Genomic DNA, 25,169 nt, shown 5'->3' on the forward strand with positions numbered 1-25,169 from the left:
TGTCTGTGTGTCCGTCCGTCTGAGTGTGTGTGTCTGTGTGTGTGTTGTGTGTGTGTGTGTGTGTGTGTGTGTGTGTGTGTGTGTGTAAGTGCTCTCTATCTCGCCAGCCTCAAATCCAAAGCAATTAGAGAGGCCAGATGGTGGGCTGGACTCACAGTAAATAGCTGTGCATTGACAGAAGAAGCCTGCAACAAAAATGAACTGTGACAAGGAGCCAGGATGACACACAGATACATGACGGCATCAAAGCACCAGGCAAACATCGAGGACACACTGCCATAACCGCCATAAACCAACTGTCACCATTGCGGGGATGTTAACTGCAGAGCTTGATTGTATCGTTTGGAGGGGACACAGAGGGGGTACTTGTATGTAAACCAAATAAGGCAGGTGCACACACACGCATGAACACACACATTCACTCACACACATAAACCTGCACACGCACAGACAACCCTCTACATGCCTTTCTGTTAAAATTTGACCAAACCAGTTTGATTTAGTCAGAGTTCAAACAATGCAGCCTTTGAAAGAAGCTCCATTCACTGAGTTTCAGCTTGGCCTGCACATTCCCCAACTGAAAACACAAACTGCCTCCCTCCAGGAAAACCACTGAAGCTACAGCACCACATTCCTCAACTCTATCCTTTTCTCTGGGTGTGTACAGTATTTGCCTGAGAGGTGTTGGGGCTCCACTGAAAATAATTATTTTTTATATATATATATATATATGCATCTTGAAATAAGAGCATGCTCTGTATCATCACTCTTCAGTATTCGCATGCTTAGGTGGAAACCCTGATAGAAAAATATGCCCTTTATACAACTACTGCAGTCTCCTACATACCTGTTACCAAGGCAGCAAGTTTACATCAGCCAACCAGGACACATATACAAATCAGAGAGGAGGTGGAGCTTGACTACAGGACAATTGTAATCCACAAAATGGCATCTCCTATTCCTGTTCTCAGTTTCCCATAAGCCTGTTATCACACCTCTGTTGACATACACACACTTATCAAAACTGAAATGAGACAAACAGCCAGACCAGGAAATGAGAGTGAAAACCCCCCCCAACAAAACAGGGGTTGGTGTGTCTGGAGTGTGAAGGAAGGGTGACAAGAGACAGACAGGCCACTTCATATCCTGATCAATTAATCTATAAATCTAATCAGTGAGAATCAATAACTGGCACTTCTATTCAATCTTGCCCCTCAGTCACCCCAGCCAACCTCAAGTGTTAAAGAGACAGAGGGAAGGAGAGGAGAAACAGATACCACACGCGCAACACTGGAACATTTCAAAAATCAAGAAATCTTTAATAGCAACCAAATACGAAAAAAATATAGAAAGACACGACAAAATGGTGACAACAATTCTAATTCAGTTTTTTTTTCCCAAAGACCAAAATAAATTTCAAATTAAAAAATACAAAAAGAAAAAACAACTATTACACAGAGCAGTCAATAATAAAAAGCACATTTTGGGGTAAGACTCTTCATGAATGTTGTGTGTACAGTTCATTTGTATAGAAGAAGCACATTTGCCAGTTTTGGCAGCAATCACAGCGCAGCAGTCAAGAATAAAGCACTCAGAAAACATAAATTATAAAGCACTGCAAAATAACAGTAAAGAGGAGAAACTCTAATAGGAGAAAATAAATCCTTCATGCTTGCTGTCACTGAGAAATACACAAACGTGACACCATAAATTAGTAATTCTTTTTCTCTGCTACATATTTATATATTTATACTATGTACACAGGAAGGTTTTCTCTCTTTTTTTTATGCGAGTGAGATGTGATATGTTAAGGCTTTGATTAGTCATCAGATGTTTGGAGCCGAAGAAATAGCAACAGTATGTGGCTTTCTGAAAAAAAAAAAAAAAATTGGGTATTTCGACTATCTAACCTTGTGCTAGACCCGGGCCAGGATCGTGGATTTCTCTAAAAGCATTTTGTCTGACAAGCCTTACTTGGGCGCTTAGGTGGGTGGCAACGGTGTGTGCGTGTCTGTGGAGGCGGTGGCGGTGGTGGAGGTGGCTGAAGTGAGAGAAGTCGAAAAACAACATTTTGGAGATGAGTAGGAAGTTGTGACTCTCTAAAAGCATTCGAAGGGATCTGGGAGGGGGAGGAGGTCAGCACAGTGGCATTTTTATGAAAGCTATATTTCCCGTGTGCAACATGAGCGGAACGGACAAACTGTTTCCTAAAAAGCCAGATTCTCTGACACTGGGTGAAAGGTGTGTGTCCCCGAATGTGTACTTGTCTCTGTTCTACATGGTCATTGATTCGGGAACAGGTTGGACTATTTGGGGAATAGAAAGCAGTGGAGCAGGGGACACATCATGCTGCGGCTCTTTCCACAGTAACAGGACACGGTATATGTCCTGACAGAGCCACTGAGCAAGAAGAGGAAAAAGAAGTGTTTTCGTGTGTGTAAGGGGTGTGTGTGTGTGTGTGTGTGTGTGTGTGTGTGTGTGTGTTTGTGTGCAGCTATGCGAGCACATTTGTGTGGGCTTATGTCAGGAGATGGCAGAGTTGTCAGGTATGAGGTGTCTTCTACACAGTTTGGCTGTGGGAGTGAGCATAATGAGAGTGACTGAGGGGTGTTTGTGTGTGGGCGAATGTTTCTCTGCATTCTGCGTATGTATATGTACAGTATGTGTGCGCGAGTGAGTGTGTTTTCGCAATGCACAATAATATCTTCAGTTTGCCAGTTTTCCATGGTGACAAAGGGTGGCTACTCAGGTTACAGCCCCAATGGCAGTGAGAGATGTCCCAAAGCCCCGAGCATCAAGTAAATACACACCGACACAGACACAGACACAGACACACAGACACACAGACACACACACACACACACACACACACACACACACACACACACACACACACACACACACACACACACACACACACACAAACACAGAGCTGACTCAGACGCAACACCCTTGTGTGGTTACGGTCTACCTGATAAATTATGAGTATTGTGGGTATTTTTGCATTGTGCAGGGTGCCTGTCAAAGAGCAGAAGAAGCCAATTGTGCAAAAAAATATTGTGTGCTTATTATGTGGAAATGCAGGGAATGCTAACTTGAATAAAAAAAAAAGGATATATAATTTTCCAAGCCAATACAAATCGACTCTTAGGCTTTAGGTAAACTCAGCTCAGTCAGTTCAGTATGTTGTGACACCCGAACCACTGAGGTATTCGTTAGATTAAAAATTACATTCTGAATGCCCTCTGAGACATTTGAACTTTAAGCTTAGCCTACCTAGAACGCCTTCCTCTTTACTTCCACAACACTGGCAACACTGGCTCCATCGATCTGATATTTACATTTTCATAAATATCAACATTTTCACAAGAAAAATAAAGATGCTTACATATATATAGTACACAGATACCTCACACCAAAATGTACATACAACAGTTTTGTCCTTTATCGCTATTTTTACCCCAAAGACCAAGTATTACACTCATATTTCTCTTTGTAGCGGTGACACACACAAGTGCAAAAATAAGTAATACATTTTTATTTTGAGTGGTTGTGACAAATCAGCTGTGTTCAGTAAATTTACTGTACCCCAGGTTGACAGGAGTTCCATTTATGTATAAGCTAAGGCCATTAGACAATAATCCTATTGAACACACTGGCTTACAATATGCTAGACGGTGCTCACTACACTGAAAGCTGTCTCAATTTTTGTCATCTGCCTCCTGCATCTCTCCGCCTCTCTGAAGGTCAAAAGCCCTCACTATGGCAAACAAGGACGGTCTTACCCTATAAACATGCTTGTACTGTATGTGAGTGTTCTCACATCTATAGTTCAAGGTTAAAAGCAGCTATGATAAGAAATGCAGGCAAAGACAGTCATCCTTGCCCTTGGCAATGGGTCACCCTGCATTTGACCTCATGACCTGCAGCGAACTGCAACCCAGATATTCGCTGGGCCCTACAAGAGGTCAGTACAGTCATCGAGAGCCGCACTCACCAGATTCCCGTTGGGTCAAAGGGGAGTTCTTTAGAAGGCCAGGAAAAGCATGATTAGAGGAGCTAAATTAGGGCTTCTCTCCAAGATTGTCCATCACAGTCATCCAGTGGCTACATAGATACAGTGACGCATGAAAATACACACACACTGAGACTTGAAGACAGCAGTGCACAGTAGCCACGAGTAATATTTGCCTGAGCAGGCCTCCAGTGGCTCGTTAGAAGGATAAATTAACAGTCAGGAGACAATCAGCCCTGCTAAAGCTGCATCATAAAGGGCTGTTTCACTGCTTGTTGCCTGTTAGTCAATATGACTCCCATAGCTTCGCCAACCTTTTATGTCTCCCGATCAATCCACTACATTTAACAACATCCGCTAATGGAAAGAAATATTAGATGATGTTATTGAAAATCTATCTAACCTAATATGGCCATGCTATGGTGGGGTTCCGTTACATCCGGCCATTTACTAAAGTATGGGAGGAGAAGCGTCCATGCGGTGGAGTGAATGTGGCCACCAGTGGATTAGTCAGTCCTGGCAGGGCAGGGCAGGCCGGGCTGGGCTGGACTGGACTGGAATAGAGTAAGTGGGGCGTTTGACACATCAGGAGCAGTAAAATACTCCCCTGCTCTCTGTGGCCCTGACCTCAACACTGCCCCGGATAAATCATAAACTCCCCATAAACGCTGGGAGTGAGGGATGAAGAGAGAGAAGGAGAGACGGAGGGGTGATGGAGAGACAGAGGTAGGAGGGGGAGGAATTGCCACGTCATAAACGATAAGTGGTGGCAATCTGTTGGTCCCGGCTAAGCGAGCGACTTCACGGCTCATTACCAATCAAGCTCCTCCTGTCAGGAGCACTCTGAAGAGACGGGGATGAGGAGGAAGAGAAAAGAAGAGACGTGCTCCTCTCTAGTCCTCCCGCCTCCTGCATCCCTCTCTCCATCCCTTGACCCTGTCAGATTGGCTACACCTCATTCCCTCATCTCTTGTTTACCGTCTCTTACCTCCAGGCACAGTACAAAAGTTTGCATGTGAATACTTTAAGAACTTAAGTTCAAACTCTCTGCAAACTTACTTTGTTAAATTCAACTGCTCTTGTATTTGTGCAGCACAAAAGGACCTAATGTTCTTTTTAAATTTTGTAAATTCAAGAGTGTCTATGGTTGCTGATAGTTTGCAGAGAGGTGTTTTTTTTGTAAGTTTGAGAGGAAGGCAGAGAGAGCAGAAATGAAAGCCAGCAGACACAAGAACATACATAGTTCTCTTCTCTAAATCACCTGTTGGTTACTGTCTATACCCCCCACTTTTCCTCCCCAACCCATCACTAGCTGCTAACTACCCAGGTGTCATAGCACAACGCATTACCAAAACAGAAGGTTTCCCACTGGAGGACTGGGAATAGCAGGTGACATGAAATTGCTTGACAACTTCTTCCCCTTCTACTGTTTTGGTGACGACAAGAGTGAATATGCAAGTGAGTTGCCTTCTCTACAGCCAAACCTCTATCATGATTCCATTATCCTACTCCCACATACACAGTTTCTTGTCTTTTAGTCTGTCTGTCAAGAGTCCTTGTCAAGGTCCCAGTGATAGTGATAGCATGAGCAGAAGCAGTGGGAGACAGGTTGTTTCTTTTCTGTTTGATTTTCAGTTCTTAGGGACCAGATAACAGCAACGCTCCTTTCAGAATATCCCACTAAACCCTCTTGTTCATTCAGTCCATTCTGGGGCTGCACTGTGATTAATAATAGGCTATATTTAAAATCAATTTTCAAAAATAAAAGTGGTATTATTTTCTCTTCTCTATCAGACAGGGACAAGACCCTGGTGCCACAAAATCCTCGAGAGGAATCCTCCATTCCTTCCTTTTTCTCCTCCTCCTTTCCTCTCCATCTCCTCTATACGTAAACAGCAGTCCGGGAGATGACAGAGCCATCCCGCTGGGACTCCATGTCATCATCCAAGTAATCGCCAATAATATCATCCTGGTCATGCGGTGGGCGAAGCTGAAGGATGGGGGCCCCTCCAGTGAAGTGGTCATACCGCTCCTCCTCCTCCAGCTCATCAAACTTCCTCCTTTCCGCATCATCTAATTCATTGCTTAGCAGGATATCTTGGGCAGTGGGTGTAGTGGCGACAACTTCAGGCCGGCCCCCCATGGTGAGCGGCTGGTGGTGGTTGTTTTTCTCTCCAAGGCCCTGGTGGGATGAGCTCTCATTGTAAACGTAGATTGGGCCATTGTTGTTACCGCCCCCTACGCCGCCGCTGCCTGTGCCTCCACCTGTGCCGTTCTTGCTGGCCTTCTTGCCACCGCCAAATATGCGTGTCTTCATGTCACTGCCGCCATTGGCACGGTAACCCTGCTGTTGCCTGCGGCTACGGGTGACAAGCACGGCGATGAGAGCAGCGACCAAAAGGAGGGCCAGCAGGGAGCCAATCACAGCTCCCGCCACCACGCCGGCATTGGATGGGTTCACTGAGGGCTCTGCAGGAGGGAGAAGAGGCAGGGAGGGAGAAAAAGGAAGAAAGGAATATGGTTGAGAAAGGGGAAAAAAGAGAACAGTGTGAAACATGAAGAGAGGGTGATGGTGAAAATAGGGACAGCACAAAAAGCAGAAGAAAGAGAGGGTAAAGATCAGGGAAAAAGAAAAGGAAAAGGGAGAGAGGAACACAGAAAAAAAAGGTAGGAGTTGGATGATGTCAGTGGTGCTGGTCTGAACTGTACTCAGTGAAGTGTGTAAGAGTGCTGAGGTGTCAGTACAGTCAAGTGTGTGTCTGTGTGTGTGCTGAGCCTCTTCCTACACTGACATTTCCTCCTCTCCCTCAGAGCTGCTCCTGTCCCCATTCCCACAGCCGCGTCACAACAACGTCGCAGCCACATTTCCCCCTGTGTTGCCCTTCAATGGCCAGGGTCTGTCCAAGGCCTACCACAAATCACAAGGCTAGGTACGGGGGGGGTTAATCGCAAGCCACATACACACACTTTCTGAAGGAGCAGGGAATGGCATGTGTGTGTGGTAGAACAGGTGGAGGCCATGCAGAGGAGGAGGATCTTGATGGATGGAGGAGTGGAGGGTGGAAATAAGATGAAGAGGAGGAGGAGGAGGAGGAGGAGGAGGAGGAACGGGCAGCAGAGTGAGTGAGTGACAAAGTGAGACAGCGGAATGACAACTCTTCCTGGAAGCCATGAACGTGGAGCAGGGGGACAGATTGGCAACCCTCTCCGCTTCTGTAAACCACAGGCACTGTTTGAGTGCATGTCGGTCCTACACAAGTGTCCATTTTAACTCCATCACTACGAATTTAGTCACGACTGCCATGTTACACACACGAGTAGAAGCCATTTTAAGTGGATTTTAAATTAAACAAAGATTTTCTTAGAGTGCAGACTGGCTAAGGAGGGTATAAGTAAAAACTAGGGCTCCGGCATCCAATACACAGTACTTCTGTTTGTGTATTAAAACCCCAGAGAAAAGTAGTGGTGTCTAAATCAGGGTTGTGAAGACGTCCCATATGACTCGTCAGCCATACAGTCCTCGTTCTCTGAACTCGCACTTCCCACTCCCTCGACATCCCTCTGCAGTGATATTAGTACAATATTTTAAAGCAGGTATTTCAACAGCAACAGATAGAACTGCTTTTGTAGAGAAGGAAACCACCGGTTAAGATTAAGGCTGGGTATTGTTTGAAATTTACAGAGGCAGTAATGTACATAAAGTTTCTGTACCAGTGTCACTAATACCAAAACAATACTGTTCTTGATTCCTTACTTTGAGGAATATAAACATGAAAAAAAGAGCCTTTTTCTTCTATTTATCAAAATTAGCCTATTCAAATGAATGTTACATTTGCAGCCATACAGAAGTTTGCCTAAATAAAATACAGCCTAAAATGCCAGCTTTCAGTACTTGGTGCCATGGACACATTTCAGTCTGTGCTCAAAAAATATTGAGGTTTAATACCCGGACTTGTTAAGACACTACTAGTGAGTAAAGCCTCTAGGAGAACATTGACAGTGTTATTGCTTTGCATAGGCTTTTCGGGGCCATGAGTTCAGGGCTCTAAGTGCTTTCTGGGAGTATGACAACTTCCCACAGTCCCTGTGACCGTTTTCCCCATGTGGTCATCATCTATAACTCAGTCGGCAGGGAGTCTGCCACTAACACTGCCGGAGTTAAGGGTGAAATTCACCCACGCTGTTTGCATTCACTGTACTATGAAGCTCTTTGACAGACAGATTATTTTACAAGGAAATGTACATATCAAATATAATAACTTCTATAGGAAGGAAGAGCACTTTGTTGTGATGGATGTACTATATACTTTATTCCACAAGCCGTTTTCTTCAGAGCTTAGAAAAATAAGCCTACTTTTAGAGAAAGGGACAATTAATGCCTGAATTTATACAGTATTAAAGCATTCAAGAATTGGGCTTATGATGTATTTTGTATGATTGCATGTATTTTTTTTATTCTTATTTAATGTACTTATTCATTCCATTTAGATAATTTCTGTACATCTGGATGCTTCAGAAGCAATAAACAAAATGCTTTCATGTTAAGAAGGCACATCTTATGGAATAAAGGCTGTTCATTATCTATCAGTGTTCCTGCTTCCTTCAGGTTTGAGCACATGAGCTACAACAATAAAACCAAACAAGACGCATTAAGCAAATGAATTTTTAATTTTAGCCCCTTGTTGAAAGTGATCAAGAATCCTTAGTTAAGCTGAACATCCTCTCCGTTGCTCTAGCTTTCCTTTCCACTCTCTGCACTTTCACCGGCTGCTGCAGAGGATTAACCAGTAGACGCTGCTGTTGAAATCCCTGCCTAAATTTGAAAGTAGCGAATCAGCCCGGTTCTTATTGTCATTCCCATTTGAAATCCAACAGGAGCCAGCCCCTCTTGTTAAGTGTACAGAGAGCTGACAGAATTACTCTTGTAACACTGATGCTTGTCAAGAGAGAAAATGGAAGTCTACTGCTGTCTACACCTGTGCTCTTCTTTCCCTTTATTTCTGCCTCCCCTCCACTACCCCTTTCTCCATCTCTGCCACCACTTCACCAGCTGTCTCTTGCATACACTCTTTTCAGTTTCGTCTAAATCCATTTTTTCTGCCATCTCTCCAATTTACGTTTGTATTTCCGTCATGTGTTACTTTTCTTTTTGCCCTCCTCCTCTGTGCTTCACTTTCAACATATGCCTAGGGGAAAAAAATCATAATTTCTTGTGGGTATATTTTCTCTTCCTTTCTTTCAATTTCTCTCCCACTAGCCTCTCCAAACACACACAGTCTCTTCCCCTCATATTCTCCCCCGAGCAGTGCTAAACATTGCTGTTCACACACATGAGAGTGAGAGCTAGCCCTCAGTGTCCACTTGTAACAGGAACACAAGAAATGCATTATCACCTCGGGCTCTGTGGAGCTTCAGCACATGCAACGTGGCGACAATCTCTGTGCAAACTCGGGGCTGGATGCTGCCTCACATTGCTGTCACATCAAAGGGAATTACACTAAAATTTAAATGCAAATTCTCCCTAAATTCCACTCATCCAATTATTTTTAATGCGTCGCTCAAGTCAGTTCACAAGTGTCTCAAAGTCTATGCTGGTAAATCCTTTTGTGGATGATAATTCATGTTTTATTCTAGCCTTCTGGAGACAACACTTGAAAGATTCAAGAGATAGATGTAAAGGAGCCACCCCAGGCTCCCAGAACAGAACCACAACAGACCAAGACACATCCTAACAAAGCACCAGTGGAATCTATGTAAGTGGGTGAGGAGAGGACATCTTATAAACACATGCTGTTGGATGAACCAGCATAAAAATTACAATATGCATGCTGTGTGGATAACAAGGGGATATACAAAAAAATAGAAAACAAACATACATATACTACAGTACTGCACCCCCACCCCACAAAACACAAATCCCACACCATACTGTGGAAGCCAAAAAACAGCATGCTTCTTATGAAGTCACGTCCAGCACGACGGTAAGCTCCAAGTGACCGCAAATAATGAGGGAGATGGAGCAGAAGTAACGTCTACTGCAGCCTCCCAAAAACATGCATGGTCACTCACTCACACACACACACACACACACACACACACACACACACACACACACACACACACACACACACACACACACACACACACACACACACACACACACACACACACACACACACACACACACACACACACACACACACACACACACACACACACACACACACACACACGGTCATCAGTGATCTGATTCTGGGCCGGGCTGGGCTGCACCTAGAGCATAGCTTAGTAGTATTCTCTGTCAGCATGTTAACTTATTGAACAGAGCTTTGTGTGTACGTGCATGCACGAGTGTGTGTGTGCGCGTGTGCTAATGAGGGGTGGGCAGGGGGCCCAGTTGCAGGCTGCAGGGAGACTTGGCTCCATCAGACCTGTTCTCTGGCTGTTTTTCGCATGGCCGGAGACACACACTGACAGACGCAGACAGATACAGGCAGACACACTCACACACACCCAAACCCAATGGAGGAAAATGGCCAAGCCCCTTGCCCTTGAACTGTCTCCTCAGATGAGTCTGAAAATGGGAAGAATGCACCGAATTGAGAGAAAATCTCTTTTCCGTTGAACTGAAGAGCCCCTCGGACAATGTGGGAGATTCACTTGGGGACATTTAACTTTTTGAGGTTCAGCTGAGCCACCCCTGTAAGGAACGAAGGGGGGAAAAAAACAAGACGAAAGATGCAGGGAATCTGGGTTAGCTACACAAGAACCCCCGAGAGAGGAGACTGGAATGGAGGGATGGATGGAAGGATGGAGACTACTAAGCTGTGATTAAGGAAGAGCTACTGGTATTTAAGAGTTAAGCTTTTAAGAGAGAGGGAGATAGCAAGGGTATGAGTAGGAGAGAGAGAGAATGCTGGGGGCAGGAGTCTCCTCTCTGAGCAGGGAGATCAGCGCCAGACTTGCGGAGGCTGAAAGACAACCTGAGAGAGATAAGGAGGATGAGGAGAGAGCATATGCTAACTGAGAGGATGAGAGATGCAATGAAAAGAGCAAACTGCAGCGAAAGAGATAGCGAGGGAGAGATAAATCGAAAGAAAAGAGGAGGGGAGAGCAGGGTAGGATACGTTTGCGTGTGTGACTAAGCAGCAGGATCGAAGATGAGAGGAGGAGAGGCAAGGAGAAGAGAGGACATCCATCCCTCTCGCTGCCTCCAGGAGCACAGGACAAGACTCAGGGCAGAGGACACAGGCAAACACCCACACAGACTAGTGTGTAGATTTGTGTGTGTGTCATGCAGCTGTGGGGTAGAGAGGAGTGGGGGACCTGCTATGTAGCAGGTGCTGGCCATTTCACGCCTGTCGGCCCCTCTTAGCCCTGTTTGTCTACATGCATTCACATTAGCCTCCACAGGTCTGCATTGCATCCCCATCTGGAGTCCCTCCACATATTGCTATTGCTCCGTTTCAACCATCATCAACTCTTTCATTTCACTTCAAACAATACTGACTCTGAACACTTCTTGCCATCTCTCTGCCTTCGACAAAAAACCTCCTTCATTTTTATACTTGCTGGTTGCCTCAGTCACCTCTTAACTGCCGGCAAATTTAGCTCACATCTTATCCTCCTCCACCTCTTCTGCCAGTGAGTAAGAGAGGAGTGGGAAGGAGGGAGGAGGTGGTCGGCCCGTGAGAGAACAAGACGAGATAGAGGGGGGAGATGACAGGACAAGGAAACTGTGGGAGTTTTAACACTGGAAGAGACCAGAGAGACCCGAAAGAAAAATGAAGGCGAGAGGAAGAAGGGGGGAGAAAAAAAAAGAGGAGAAAGTGGGATGAAGAATGGGAGTGGAAATGTAGGATAAAAGACAGAGCGAGAAAGGAACGGATGGTGGAATGAGGAGAGAAGCAGCCAGGAGCTGAAGCAGCAAAGGGTGACTGATCCGCTCTGAGAGGCTTGGAAACAGGCAGACACACACGCTATGCTGAGAGATAGTGGAGGCCAATAGCAGTGGAGATAGGATGCAGTGGCACAAGATTCCCATGGGAGTTTTAAATGCCGTCAGCATCTCTCCCTCCGTCCCTCATGGCTTTGCTCTCTCCCTCTCTTAGTGTGAGGATTGCATGCTGGCACTGATTTATCCTGGTGCACGTTTTCTGGCTTTTTAGTCTAAAAGCAGCCTCCATCTTCCTCCCTCTGCTCCCTGGATCTTTGTATCTTCCTTGCTTGTTGCTTGTAATACACAGCAGGAGATGGTGACATCCTTTGTGCTACAGAAGGCAGTTACACTACTATGCAGCAGTACAGAATGGCCCCAGAGGAGTGGTGACGCATGCTGTGGCACCATAAGGAGCCATGGGACTTCAAGAAAGATGGGGGGTGAGCGAGAAAGAAAGAGAAAAAAAAAGAATGAAACAAGTAGGGAGACTGAGCAAGAAAAAGAAAGAAATGAGGGCATGAAGTAGCTGGGTTGGTCTTAAAATGTAGTCACTAGAGAAATGCACTTTTTTCCCCCATTACGGGCAAGGTTTACCCCCATGTCAGCAGGAAAAACTTCCGGTAAAGTGCAGGCATACAGCAGAAGAGTGAAGGGGGATGTATTTTGTATGAGGTAAAATGCAGGAGTGTACTCTGTTAAGGGGTGCAGCTAAAACTATTGGAGGAACAGACGGGAAAGGAAGGATGGACGCTTTTACATCATAACTGGTACCATTCTGGATATTTTAAGATTCTTTGATTTTAGTCAGTATAACAAGCTATATAGCACACAGACAGATGTGTATATGAACTGGCAATATGAACCAGCAAGCAAGCACACAGTTTATCAGTGCAAGTCTAGCCTCAGCTATACCCATGGCAACACTGAAATCCACTTCAATTCAAAGTCAACAGTGTCGCTGTGAGTCAAATATATCACTTTTAGTGATTGCAGCCTTATCTTCAAGACACTGACTCTAATGAACACTGCTCATTTGCTTTGCTTTAGTCTCTCCTGTCATTACTGATGGCCAAGGGTACTGCTGAGAAGCTTTTGTGATCATGACTTTAGGGGGGCGGACTGCTCTCTCATTTTAGGAAAATAAAAGAAAAGGGAAAAAATATCAGCGAGAAGGACCATCTTGTCTATGTGCACCATGCACAACGTGAACTACAACTAAAAACCTTGTGAAAAGCAGCTTTGTAGTGCCGCGTGATGTACAAAGCAGATAGACAGACCTTGGGTACAGCGGAGGCATGGACACTTTCATAATACAGTGTTATTGAGCGCATGCAAAGGGAAATAGAAGAAGTGACATGCATTCTTAATAGGTCACAGAAAGGAAAGCATGAAAAGTTTAACTCAAAGGCATGCAAATGCCTGAACATACGCACCCACTGTCTAAAGCAGTCACACGCATACATACAATGCGGACAGAGCAGCTGGAACCTCTAGCCCTGCACTACACACCCAAGACAATCCTCAGCACAGAGAATGTGTGTGTATGTGTGTGTTCATGAGACATGTGAGGCGGAACAAGGTGTATCCCTGGGGAAGACATGAGAGCATAGTACACCAGAAAATGTGTAGCATGTGTGATGAAAGTGCAGTTGGTTCCAGTTCATCAGTTCAGAGGATATAAATGTTTTCATATTTAAGCCAGGGAAAGGTTTAGATGATGAACGAGACCCAAGCGAGCCACAAATGTGTTTTTCTTCATTTCACTTCTGAAATGTTCATTGCTTTACTGACGTATTTAAGGTGCACAATTTATCTGTTTTAGGACATTTTGAACTTGTGCATATTACACTTTACACAAGTTGGTTTCGGTTTTAACCTACTTAGAGCAGCAGATGGGTGGATTTGTGAACAATTCTAATGCCAATTGGCAATTTATCATTTCACAAAGAAGAGAACAAAATGAACGTTGCTCTCCAAGCAGGTTAAAGTATGTTTTTAAATGTCATCTGACCTACATCTTGAGGAACATTTGTGCACATGTTGTGTGTTCATACTTTTTGTGTGTGCGTGCATTGAGGTGTATGCTTGTTTGTGTCCTTCAACTCACCTCTAACCAGGACTGTGACTTGGTCCCTGCCGATCCCAATGCGGTTCTTTACCTCACAGACAAAAGTGGTGTTGACTGAGTCATCCACCTTCAGGACCTTTAGCTCCTTGCCTGTGATGAGCACTGTGTCTGGCATCTCTCCTGACATACTGCAGGAATATGAGCATATTGGTATGAGAAAGAAGAAAAACGAGGAGGCCAAAAAGAAATGAAGAAAAAGAAGAGAATTGCGGTTTGTTTGACTTTGGGCACAATGAGAGTGCTGAGACAGATGTGCATTTACAGAAATGTGCTGTATTGTGCAATGTCATCAAATTCCACTAATCTTGATGGGCAGTGCAAAACCAATCAGTTTCCCCCTTCCTCAAAAGGCAATCCATTATCACACAGTGGAGGAAAATATGATGGGGACAGGAGGAAAATCAAAACTGCTGGATCCAGGCCCAAAATCTCATCTCTCCCATTTTAAAGTTCCAGAAGTTTTTTTTTTTCTTCAAATTTTGTCACAGTTATGTTAATAGCTGATAATATGGAAAAAGGGAGTGAGGGAGTCATATTGTGTTTCTCATTATGTGAGGGTTAAATCTCGAGTCCCAGAGTCCATTATGAGAAATTATACGGCTATCTCCATAATCAGAGCACAGGACTGTCGTGGCAATAATAAAAGCGCTGATTACAGCTATGTAGACCTCAGACTTAAGGGTAAGGATGGGAAAAAAAGAGAAAGAGCGATAAGAGAAACAAGAGGCGTTGAGAAGGAGAGAGAACAAGAGATAAGACAAAAAAAAAGAAAAAAGCTGGATATGCTGATACTCACGTCTTCCACTGGACGGAGAGTGGAACAGGGTTTCCGGTAGCCTGGCAGGTGAGAATCACATTTGTACGACCCAAGTACCAATTATTGTCATAACCTACTATTGTCACCTGAGGGGCATCTGTGGGAGGGAAAGATGAATGGCAGAAAGGAGGAGAAAAAAATAGCAATGAGCTCAATTAATCACCCCAATCATGTTAGAGTGTGAACAGCAAAGGAATTCACATGGAATAATAAGTGGTCTGTCTGTGTGTGTGTGTGTGTGTGTGTGTGTGTGTGTGTGTGTGTGTGTGTGTGTGTGTGTGTGTGTGTGTGTGTGTGTGATGTCTTACACTGAACTGCTAGCTTCAACGGGAAGCTCTCTGGTTTGACCTGGGTCCTGTGTGTCACCACACAGCTGATGTCTTTCCCGTTGTCTGCTGCTGTGGGAACCATGCGGTATTCGCTGGTCACGGTCACGGTGTTGTCAGCACCTGTCTTAGATGCTGTTGTCGCGTTGCCATTGGCTGTGGTCACCCAGGAGATCTGAGCAGCAGGGCGGCCATCCACAGACTCGCACTTTGCCACGACGACGGGCTTTGTGCCCACTTCCACCGTTACAATGGAAGCGGAGTTCTGAGGCTTAGCTGATGGATGGATGGATTGATGTGGGGATGGATGGATTGATGTGGGGATGGAGGGTGGAGAGAGGAAGAGACACAGAGTGGCAGAGAGAAGATTAAAGGATGCAGAAATAGATAAAATGGAAATAAGACAGCTGAGGGAAAAGATAATGTGCACCATTATCGATAAACAATTTGAGTCACCAGCATGGCAAAAGCAAATCCAAAACCTCAATCTCCAAACATCCTCTGCCACCCCATTCACCCTCTCTCTCTCGCTCCTGTCTTCTTTCTCTCTAGAGCTTACATTGATAAACAATTACAAGCACCAGTGCAAACACACCCAAACCCTAAATCTTCTTTCACTCTCCCTCCATTTCTTTAATCTATTTCCTCTCTATCCCCACCATTGATAAACAATTTCCCTGACTGGTCTAGTACATTTCCATACGCAAATTTTAAATCACTACATGATCTCTGTCATTCCCCCACTCCCTCTACTCTGCCTCACCCCTCATACCTCCTCAATTGCCCTGTCTGATGCTAGAGTGGGATCAGAGGAGAGCCGGCAGTACAGAAGCTGACAGCAGGCATGACAAGCAGCCGGATCAATATAGTGCCCGAAGGGAGGCAGGGACACATGATGCGTTGGAGGGAGAAGAGAGTGGAGCAGAGGCACTGGTGCCGGGCCAAGGTTAGACCAATGGTTCCATTGCATTAACAAGAACACAATTGATCTGACAATACCACTTATAATAGCAATTAAGCCTAGCTGGACATGCTTTTAACCTGCATGTTACCTTTGGGGGATGGAGCCAGCAAGAAAGACAGACAGAGAGGTAGGTGGAGAGTACTTTGCATGTATATATATATATATATATATATATATATATATATATATATATATAAATTATATTATATATATATATATACACACACACACGTATGTGCTGTATATATTGTAAGTAAGGTAAATGTGCAAGTGCTCACTACAGACAGATGGGTGACAAATTTAAGGAAAAACTAACAAAGACCGTCTATACACGCACCCTGGCAGAGATTGAACAAGTCTCTAGAAACTACAGAGAGACAAATAACACAGAACACAGAAAACGAGTCGACCAGTTCTCTAGTCATACATTGCTTTGATTACTCATTCCATTCATGGTAGGAAATTCTGGGAAAACCCTCACAACACACTACAGATCATTCAGAACAGATTAGTCAGGGTTGTGTTGGGTTTGGTTCCTTTGTCTGTGAAACAGCCAATTATGGGGATAAAAAGTGGTACTTTTCCTATTGTAATAAAAATAAATTTAACAGAGAGCATTTAACAATGCTGCAAGTCCTTGGGAGGCAGACACCTGTGATGGTTTGGACCCAACAGCACAAGTTAGTAAACAACAATTCCAACCGCTTGGGTGTTACCCTTGACAGACAGTCGTAAAACCACGACCCAGTGTGGTGCATAATATTTATAACAGAGCTCCTGTGTAGCTCTAAGCTTTTGTAGGGCTGAGGGAATTTATGCGCACCCGGCTAGAGCTACAGTAGTATTGCAGACATTTAATACCAACATGGGTATTTCTTGTTTAAGTTTTGTGGTTGCCAGAAATTGGAATAAGTTACTTGGCACATTAAAAAATAAGTAGCTACCACAGTTTTCAAGAAGTAGATCAAATTGTGGCTCATGGGAAACTTGAAGGAGTAAGCTTTAGTTTTAGTTTTAATTTGTTAGTAACTTTCAATATTTTATGTTTTGGATGTTTGACATGGAATGATTTTATTAAGGACTGAGGCTTAGTTATCTGTGGATCAGTACTACATCAAGGACCAGAATGGAAATACAATAGATCTTGTCACGGTTGAAATTTTTGTAGTTGTGTGATTTAATATCCTCCATGTTGTAATGTAAAATAAACTAAACATTCTTCAACGGTTATTTCTTTTTCCAAAAGAGAACAGAGGGACTGTTCTGATTCTGATTCTGATTAAGTAGCTGCAGTTTCCAAAGTATCCCATTTAAACTCAGATTAGGTGACTGCAAAGGCCATGGTGTATCATTGAAAATTTTTCCCCCTGTATTTTGTCACCTGTCTACATATACACATTATATAGATTATGATATTGACCTACCCAGCATGACCAGGTATGTGATGCCTTGCTCGTTACCACTGGGGTATGTAGCATACTCGCAGATGTACTTCCCCTCATCGGTCATCCTAACATCTCTTATCTGGATGGAGGGAGTGGTCAGGTCTGGGGGACTGGCTGTGAAGCTGACTCTGCCCTTCAAGGGTGAGTCGGGGTAGTTGGGTTGAAAGCTGGGGTGAAGCACAGCGATGTTAATCCTATCGCCTTCCTTCGGCTCGTAGATCCATGTGACCTGTGGTGGAGGAGAAAGCAGAGGGTCACTGGTTAGGATGCGTGCAGTGACTGAGAAAAACAACAGGCTTCATTTATCATAGCATTGATAAGTGACACTAGAGAGCCTTTTTTAAAAGACACTTTGCTGTAAACTCCACGAGGCAGCGTACACAGAATCACAATCAAATAAGTGGAGCAGCTATGAATATGGATGTGGAGTTTTTCAGGAGAAGTACTCTCTCTCTCTCTCTCTCTCAGCTGCTCTTAGCGGAACCAAGCAGAGTTGTGCACGTCCCACTTCATTGAGATGCGACTAAGAAGTTTCCATTACCATATTCAATCCCCTAAAGCAAAATGAAGCTTAGTATTGTTTGTTTGGAGTAATAAAACATTAAGCCTAAATGTGATAAAAACCTATTACTAGCCTTAGGATTATTTCTGTGGGCTATGATTTGTTAGATTAAGGTTTAATGTGCTAGATAAACAAGGCACATGGACCTGTATCATCATTTTATGTTTATTTTGATTGCAATGAATTGCTCTTCTCCACCTGTGCGACTGACTCTCACACACCTGCAGAATCAGCCTGATACATAATTGACAAATACTTTATTTTACAGGAAAATAGCCACGTGTTTAATCAAATATTAAATTGTGTATTCACTTAATGTCCAACATCTGTTCGCTTCAATTGTGAAAGCAAATTGTAGTCCCAAGCAATTTCACCAAATTGTACTGTGTCAAGTCAGCAAAATGAGCTGCAATTTCAGGATGAAACATTTTTATTAGAATTTCATACTGCAAACCCAGTTTAGAGTCAATATCAGTGTGCTGGTATAAAGAAGTAATCAAATCCTATCTGAAAAAAAAAAAAAAAAAAACAGAAAACAATTGCATCATGTATAACTGACCATTGTAAGCTGAATCCCAGTGGCATCAGTGAAGGCACAGCGCAGGTTGACTGTCTGGCCAGGATATGATGACACCTCTGGCTCCACCTTCACCCGCTGACCCGACGCTCCTGGGAGAAACAGAGAAAGAGAAACATTAATGTCAGCTGTTTCCTTCCTTTACAAACTAGGATAGGGGATGAGGAAAGGGAGCAGAGGAATCTTGTTGGTACAAAGCCTCCTGATGATAAATGAGGACAGTGTGGAAGTGTCTGGTACAACAGAGGACAGCATTAGTGAACCCAGGCAAGTAGGCCAAGAGTCTGGTATCTCTCTATGACTGTGCGTGTGTGGACGGAGAGGCTGAAAAAAAAAGGGGATCTGTGCTGAAAAAAAGAAGTGGAAAGCCAGTTCTCTTTTGCACATAGGTCATAAATCATCTGGATGGGTTATGCTTTTCTATAGCCTGCCATTTGCTGTGCCGACACATTCCTGTGTAACAGCAAAGAGTCAAAATAAATATGCTTTTCTTGGTGCGTTGTGTCAGTGGGCGTGTAAGAAACAGTAAGAGCGAGGGAGCTTTAGAACGACAATCTGTCCGTGTATTTTTTCTTTTTGTGAGTGTGTGTTTGTGTGTGTGTGTGTGTGTGTAATCCAGGTCTCTGTGAAAATGTAATTACTTGTATGAGTAAGCGCGCATTAGTGTATGTCAGCAAGATGGCACCTGTTTTAAGTAAGAGTGGATTACCTGCGGATACATAACTTCAAATGTCTGCAGCCAGGGCTACGTTTTCAAATGCGTGTGTGCTCACAGTGTGTTTACCAGTAAGCTACAAAACAGCACCCACGAAACACAATTTCCCCTAAAGACAATTACTTGCAGAACTAGTTTCACCAGTTTGTGCTGAGCCAAAGCTATTGTGTTGAAACTAATATGATCTGGAGGGTTCAGACACAGACACACACACACACACACACACACACACACACCCACCCACACACACACACACACACACACACACACACACACGAAACCAATGAGCTTGGAGATAAGAGGAAAGGGCAGTGCCGTCTTTCTCTTTTGACGAGCAATAAACACCACACCTTGTCTTCTCTAGGGAGATCTGAGATATCAATACAGAGGAAGAGAAGAAAGAGGAAGGAGCGATAGACTGACTGGGAAAGTGGAGGAAAACAAGCCTTTCCTAGAATAACACTAGCTCTCCCAGGACCAGCCCAATTTACTACCACAAAACAACCCCCTTGTAGCCACAGAGGAACCTCTGGACAACCACTAAGCAGCCCGTGGGAGCAGCAGAGAGCCTTATTGGGTTTGAAAGCCCAATAAGGCTTTTCTTTTCTGCCTTGGACATACATACACAAGCATATCTATGCAAGAGGAAACACAAAAGCATCCGCATGCACACATTCATACAAACATACACCTCATGACAGTTTTATTGTCGAGCTCATGGCCTGTGATCAAACGTCTACAGCATTTAGTGAAGATCAAGCTAGGAAGCTACAACCCTTTGTCAATATACCTGAACTAGTCTGACTAGGTTAGTAAACGATGTAGCAGAACAAGAGAAAAGGGGATGCGGTGTTATTGAAACCCTTGATTACTAGTCTTGATTGGAGTGTATGGACCAAGTCAGCTTGACATGTCAGAGGTCATAACGCAATACGACACCGAAGGGAAGTTACTCTGCCTCAGGTTTCACTTGTGTGCACATGTGCAAACTCACACACAAACACATGCACACATGCACAGCTGTTGTTTCCATGCATAATGTGGGGGCAGAGCCGAGTTGGACCTGTTGTCTGTCATTCGGAGGCAATAAGAAGAGAGCCAACACAGGTCAACTCCTGTCAGAGCTCAGATGAGAGACAGGCTGGCCTTATGAGACTCTATACAGCCCCAGGGAAATGAATATTACACACAAGACATACAGAGACTTGCACGCACTCATCTTCAATGCTAGTCCCCAAATCCCAGCTCTGAAGACTGAGAGACTCGATGTCATTAGAAGAGCAGACACAGAGAAGAAGTAGTCAGAGTGTGCATGTGTATGCATGGACATAGACACAACAGACATTTGAAAATCCTGAGGCAAGGCGGCATTTGAAATAGTAATTGTCAGTATAAATATTTAGAGAGCATTGGTCATATTAAACAGAAGAGAGAGAGACAGGAGGCGGAGGGAGACAGGAACTAAGGGAATTAGAGAATAAAAGACAGTTCAAGGGTAAGACTGAGAAGAAAGGAGGAGCGACAGAGAGGGAGAGAGACAGAGGGAGAGAAAGAGAGGGTTGGAGGGGAGGAGAGTGAGAACAGAAGCCTTGTGTCACCGCTGCTCCACTTTACAGTAGCTCCGCTGCCTGCAGGTGACAAAAGAAAAGCCACCAAACCAAACGCACATGAACAAACAAATGCATGCACACACAATCTGCCCTTTTCAACATTCTCCAAGTAGTCAGATGTCACCATCATAAGCACTGTCACCTATCATTATGTCTTTAACACCCACATGATGTACACACACACACACACACACACACACACACACACACACACACACACACACACACACACACACACACACACACACACACACACACACACACACACACACACACACACACACACACACACACACACACAATGCTGATGGCGCTGCGACAGCCCTGCCATATGAACACAGTAGTCTCTGATCCCCTGCCTGGTCACGCTGACATTTCCATATTTCCCACCATTCGGCTGTGAAGACGAAAATGAATCAGGAAGGACGGAGGAGAGGAAGTGTGTTAGGAGGATGGAAGGATGAAAGGAGGAGACGAGAGACAGCCTGGGAATGCCAAAGTGATGGAGGATGAGAGCAGAGGAGGGTGGTTGGGGGGAGTGTAAAGGAAAGTGGGGATGAAAGTGTGCGAAGAGAAAGCGATGCCAGCAATAGAGAATGAAAGAGGGAGCGAAAAGAGAAAGTGGTGAGAGAAGAGGAGAGAGGAGGAGGATCTCGAAGGGGAGACGGTATGAGCTATAAACAAGGTTAATAGGAGACAGCTGAGGGACAAAAGAGGGAGATATTTAGAAGGGAGAAGTAAGAGGAGTGTGAGAGCAAGTGAAAAAGAGACCAAGAGAGATGCAGTGGGAGAAACTAAAAATGGAGAGGTGGGGGGTGGTACAGGTAGAGAGAAACAGAGCGAGGAGAGGCAGATGAGGGGAGAAGAGCGGGAGGTGTAGAGCAGTGAGAGCCAGGATAGACTCCACACCTGACCTTGTGAGAAACACTGTGGCTGTGAATTGAGAGATGGAGAAAAAAAACAACAGAAAAACAGAGTGAATGAGGCAGAGGAAGCGCAAGGGCGAGTCCGAAAAATACTCAAAATCTTAATTTTCTCTGCAGCCCATTTGAGCCAGCCGTGGCTTATAAAACGAACATACGCTTATCAGCCTGTGTCCGCCTGCCTCGCTGCCTGGCTGGCTGACTGCGACGCCTAATGGCATTCATGTCCTCTGCCTGATCCCCACTATAGTGGAGAAAAGCACAACGTCAGGGGGACAGGGGAGTGCAGGCCATCACCTAAAATATCTAATGGCCTTCAGAGCTCACTGACTCTCTGCCATTTCATCAAGCTAGTGGCTATGCACTGTCAGGAGGCCTAGAATGAAGCTTTCCCATTCTCCATGTTCTTGAAGATTGCTTCTTAGAACCCATTGTGTGTGTGTGCGCGTGTGTTCGCGTGTGTGCGTGCGTGCGTGCGTGCGTGAGTGAGTGAGTGAGTGAGTGAGTGAGTGAGTGAGTGAGTGAGAGAGAGAGATTCTGCATGGAGAGAGAGAGAACGTGAGAGAGATTGAAAACAGGTGGGTGTGTTTTCCTTTGGCCTTTCTTGTGCACTGCTGTCTCAATAAGCATTCTGGTCTTTCATTACTCTTCCACGTCTGCGAATTTCTCCATTTCCATTATTCTCTTGTTGCTGTTATTGTTGTGCCCACCCTCTACACTCCTGAAGAATAATAGCTTTGATACAGGCAGTACGGAGTGCAGGGTAGAGCATCACCATTCTGTCCTGACGGAATCTGTCTGTAACTTTTCTTCCTCAAACATAACCTTTTTCTTACTGGGGAATTAGAATGATTCCCAGCCCACCTTTCAAACTTGATGACTTGATATGTCGAGTTTTGGACCCGTGGGTGTCACACTTGTGATGTAATGAAATGAGTTTTTCTGATATTGCAATATAAAAGAATCTCTGTGCAATATATAACCACCTTTGGTGGCTTAATGTTTGTTTGCTTATGACCAAAATAATGGAAACACCTAATCATGAGTACACCACTTGCATTTACAAACAGCTCCAATTCTCTTTGGGTTGATGCACAGGCATGAATTATCCTTGAGCTTATTGCTCAATAAATAATAATTATAAATAATGTCCATTAAAAAGAAAGGTAAAGGGATGTTCAGATCTTGGTTTTATAAAAGCCAAGTTATACGTCACTTATTTATGACACACCTTGAAACTGTTTCACCTTGCAGTCGACAACACATGCTGCACCTTGGACTTCAAGTTGCCATTAAGATTCCTTACTCATAATAAATGCACGTGTCCATGCTATTAAATATTCACCATTACATTTAACAGTAACCAGAAGACACTAGGATTTGAAGTCATCCTTAAGCTTTCCCCAAACAAGAACCTAAATAGTAAAAAGTCTAACATAAATTGTTCAACTGGTCTAGGTTTTATTCTCAGTACAACAGTGTCTGCGTGTTTGTGCACTGGTCTTGGATACAAGTGCTTTTTAAATGAAATCTCTGCCAAATACCAGCTTTGTTGGTTCCCGATGTGTAATTTTGTTTGTTTGGAGACACTGGCACAGAGATGCCGATTCAATTCTGTGATTATTACTGGGCTTGAAGTTTTGTACAGTGCAGCTTGTAAGTATTGGGACAGTGACATATTTTTTGTTGTTGTTTTGGCTTTTCCAACTCCAACAAATGGACTTGGAATGAAACAATAACTGGGATTAAAGTGCTGACTTTCACCTTTAAGGGTGTTTGAAAGTATTTTATTTCATATTGTTCACCTCCTGTGTGGGTCATAGTCCAACTTTTGATTTGGAATGTGATTGTCCAAATGTTTTATGTTTCAGCTATTCTGTCTATCCCTCATTAAGAGCAACAGCTTGTGGCCACTGTTCCACCTCACTAAATCTTCAACACTGTTCCCTTTATCACTTTGGATACTGTAATATAGCAGTTTTTGTGACTGATGCACCTGTAATTTGGCACTGACTGTTCATTTCTTTAGAACTCAGATACCTCCTTTGTGCAGCTTTGAAAACTCATAAGCAGAGTCGGTCAAACGTCTATTAAAGTTGACACACGCTATCTGACATTTTAGATAAAATGTGCCTGCCTGTGTAGCTGCCCTTATAACTGTGACTTCTGCGTGATGTAGCCATTATTGTGTCCAAACCAAAGCAGTGACACTGCTGTGGCTGCGTGTCATGTCCAAACTGCTGCTGGTGTGTACTAATAGCCTTTATCAGCTGGAGTCTGGAGCAACACCAACCTCAACCTGCTGTCTGCTGCTGCTACCCGACACTGTTGCAGCGCTGGATCCTCTGACCTTCACACACACACACACACACACACACACACACACACACACACACACACACACGGACACACACACGGACACACACACGGACACACACACGGACACATATAGCCACACAAACCTACAATGAAAGTGCATAGGCTGTGCATGCGCACACACATTTACATGTGGCTACTTTGGTATGCAGGGAACGGAGTGGGAATGCAGCTTAGCTTTGACAGGCGAGGCAGTTTGACAAGCCAAGAATAAAACTAGGAAATGAAGACTTGAGATGTGTCTCGTCTTCTCATTGACCTTTCTACTGTGCTCTATAAGGGACTGATCGATAGCACATGGGAAAGCTACATTTAGAAGTAGCCACTGCTCATTATGGACTTCTCCGATGACATCCTCTTATAATCCATTCATGCTGTGAGCTTTACTAGTGGGAGCAATCGAGTCAAAAGCACCAATGTTTGATAAAGAAGCACACTTCAAAGACTTCAAGGCTATCACATGAGATCTCCACTCAAAAGTCACCAAAGATGTTCAATTAACTTGGAAATGTAACAAAGAAAACCTGTTGTAAAAAGGAGTTTGGTGTTACAGCGAGGTTGCATGCAGGAGGCAGGAGGTAAAAACCAACCTGTGATGCAACAGGAGCAGAGGAAAAAAGGTGCAAGAAGAAGGGAGTGCTACATTTCACTTTGTTCACAGTGACATGATGAAATATTTGATAACTGACTTGGTGGAAAGAGAGGGGGAGTCAGACACACAGGAAGAAATGAGGAAGGGAGGCAGAAACGCATGAAATGTAACAGAAGGGGA

At 44.2% G+C, this 25,169-nt stretch overlaps 1 protein-coding gene across 3 annotated transcripts in view; it reads right to left on the reverse strand.

Annotated features, from left to right (window-relative positions):
- si:ch73-22o12.1 (nectin-2) overlaps window positions 1–25,169 on the reverse strand; it is a 78,216-nt gene that overhangs the window by 29,676 nt on the left and 23,371 nt on the right. For 2 of the 3 annotated variants that reach the window (XM_051406088.1, XM_051406087.1), the window contains exons 2-6: window positions 18,756–18,865; window positions 17,614–17,863; window positions 15,208–15,501; window positions 14,879–14,996; window positions 14,062–14,210 (exon numbers count right to left, since the gene is read on the reverse strand). In XM_051406088.1, the coding sequence (XP_051262048.1) occupies window positions 14,062–14,210; window positions 14,879–14,996; window positions 15,208–15,501; window positions 17,614–17,863; window positions 18,756–18,865 (921 nt within the window). Of the gene's footprint in view, window positions 1–1,298; window positions 6,485–14,061; window positions 14,211–14,878; window positions 14,997–15,207; window positions 15,502–17,613; window positions 17,864–18,755; window positions 18,866–25,169 lie in introns of those variants that run through there. The other variant, XM_051406086.1, reaches the window with a different exon arrangement.

The sequence above is a fragment of the Dicentrarchus labrax genome, unplaced genomic scaffold (genome assembly GCF_905237075.1).
Source record: "Dicentrarchus labrax unplaced genomic scaffold, dlabrax2021, whole genome shotgun sequence".
Classification (NCBI taxonomy): Eukaryota; Metazoa; Chordata; class Actinopteri; family Moronidae; genus Dicentrarchus; species Dicentrarchus labrax.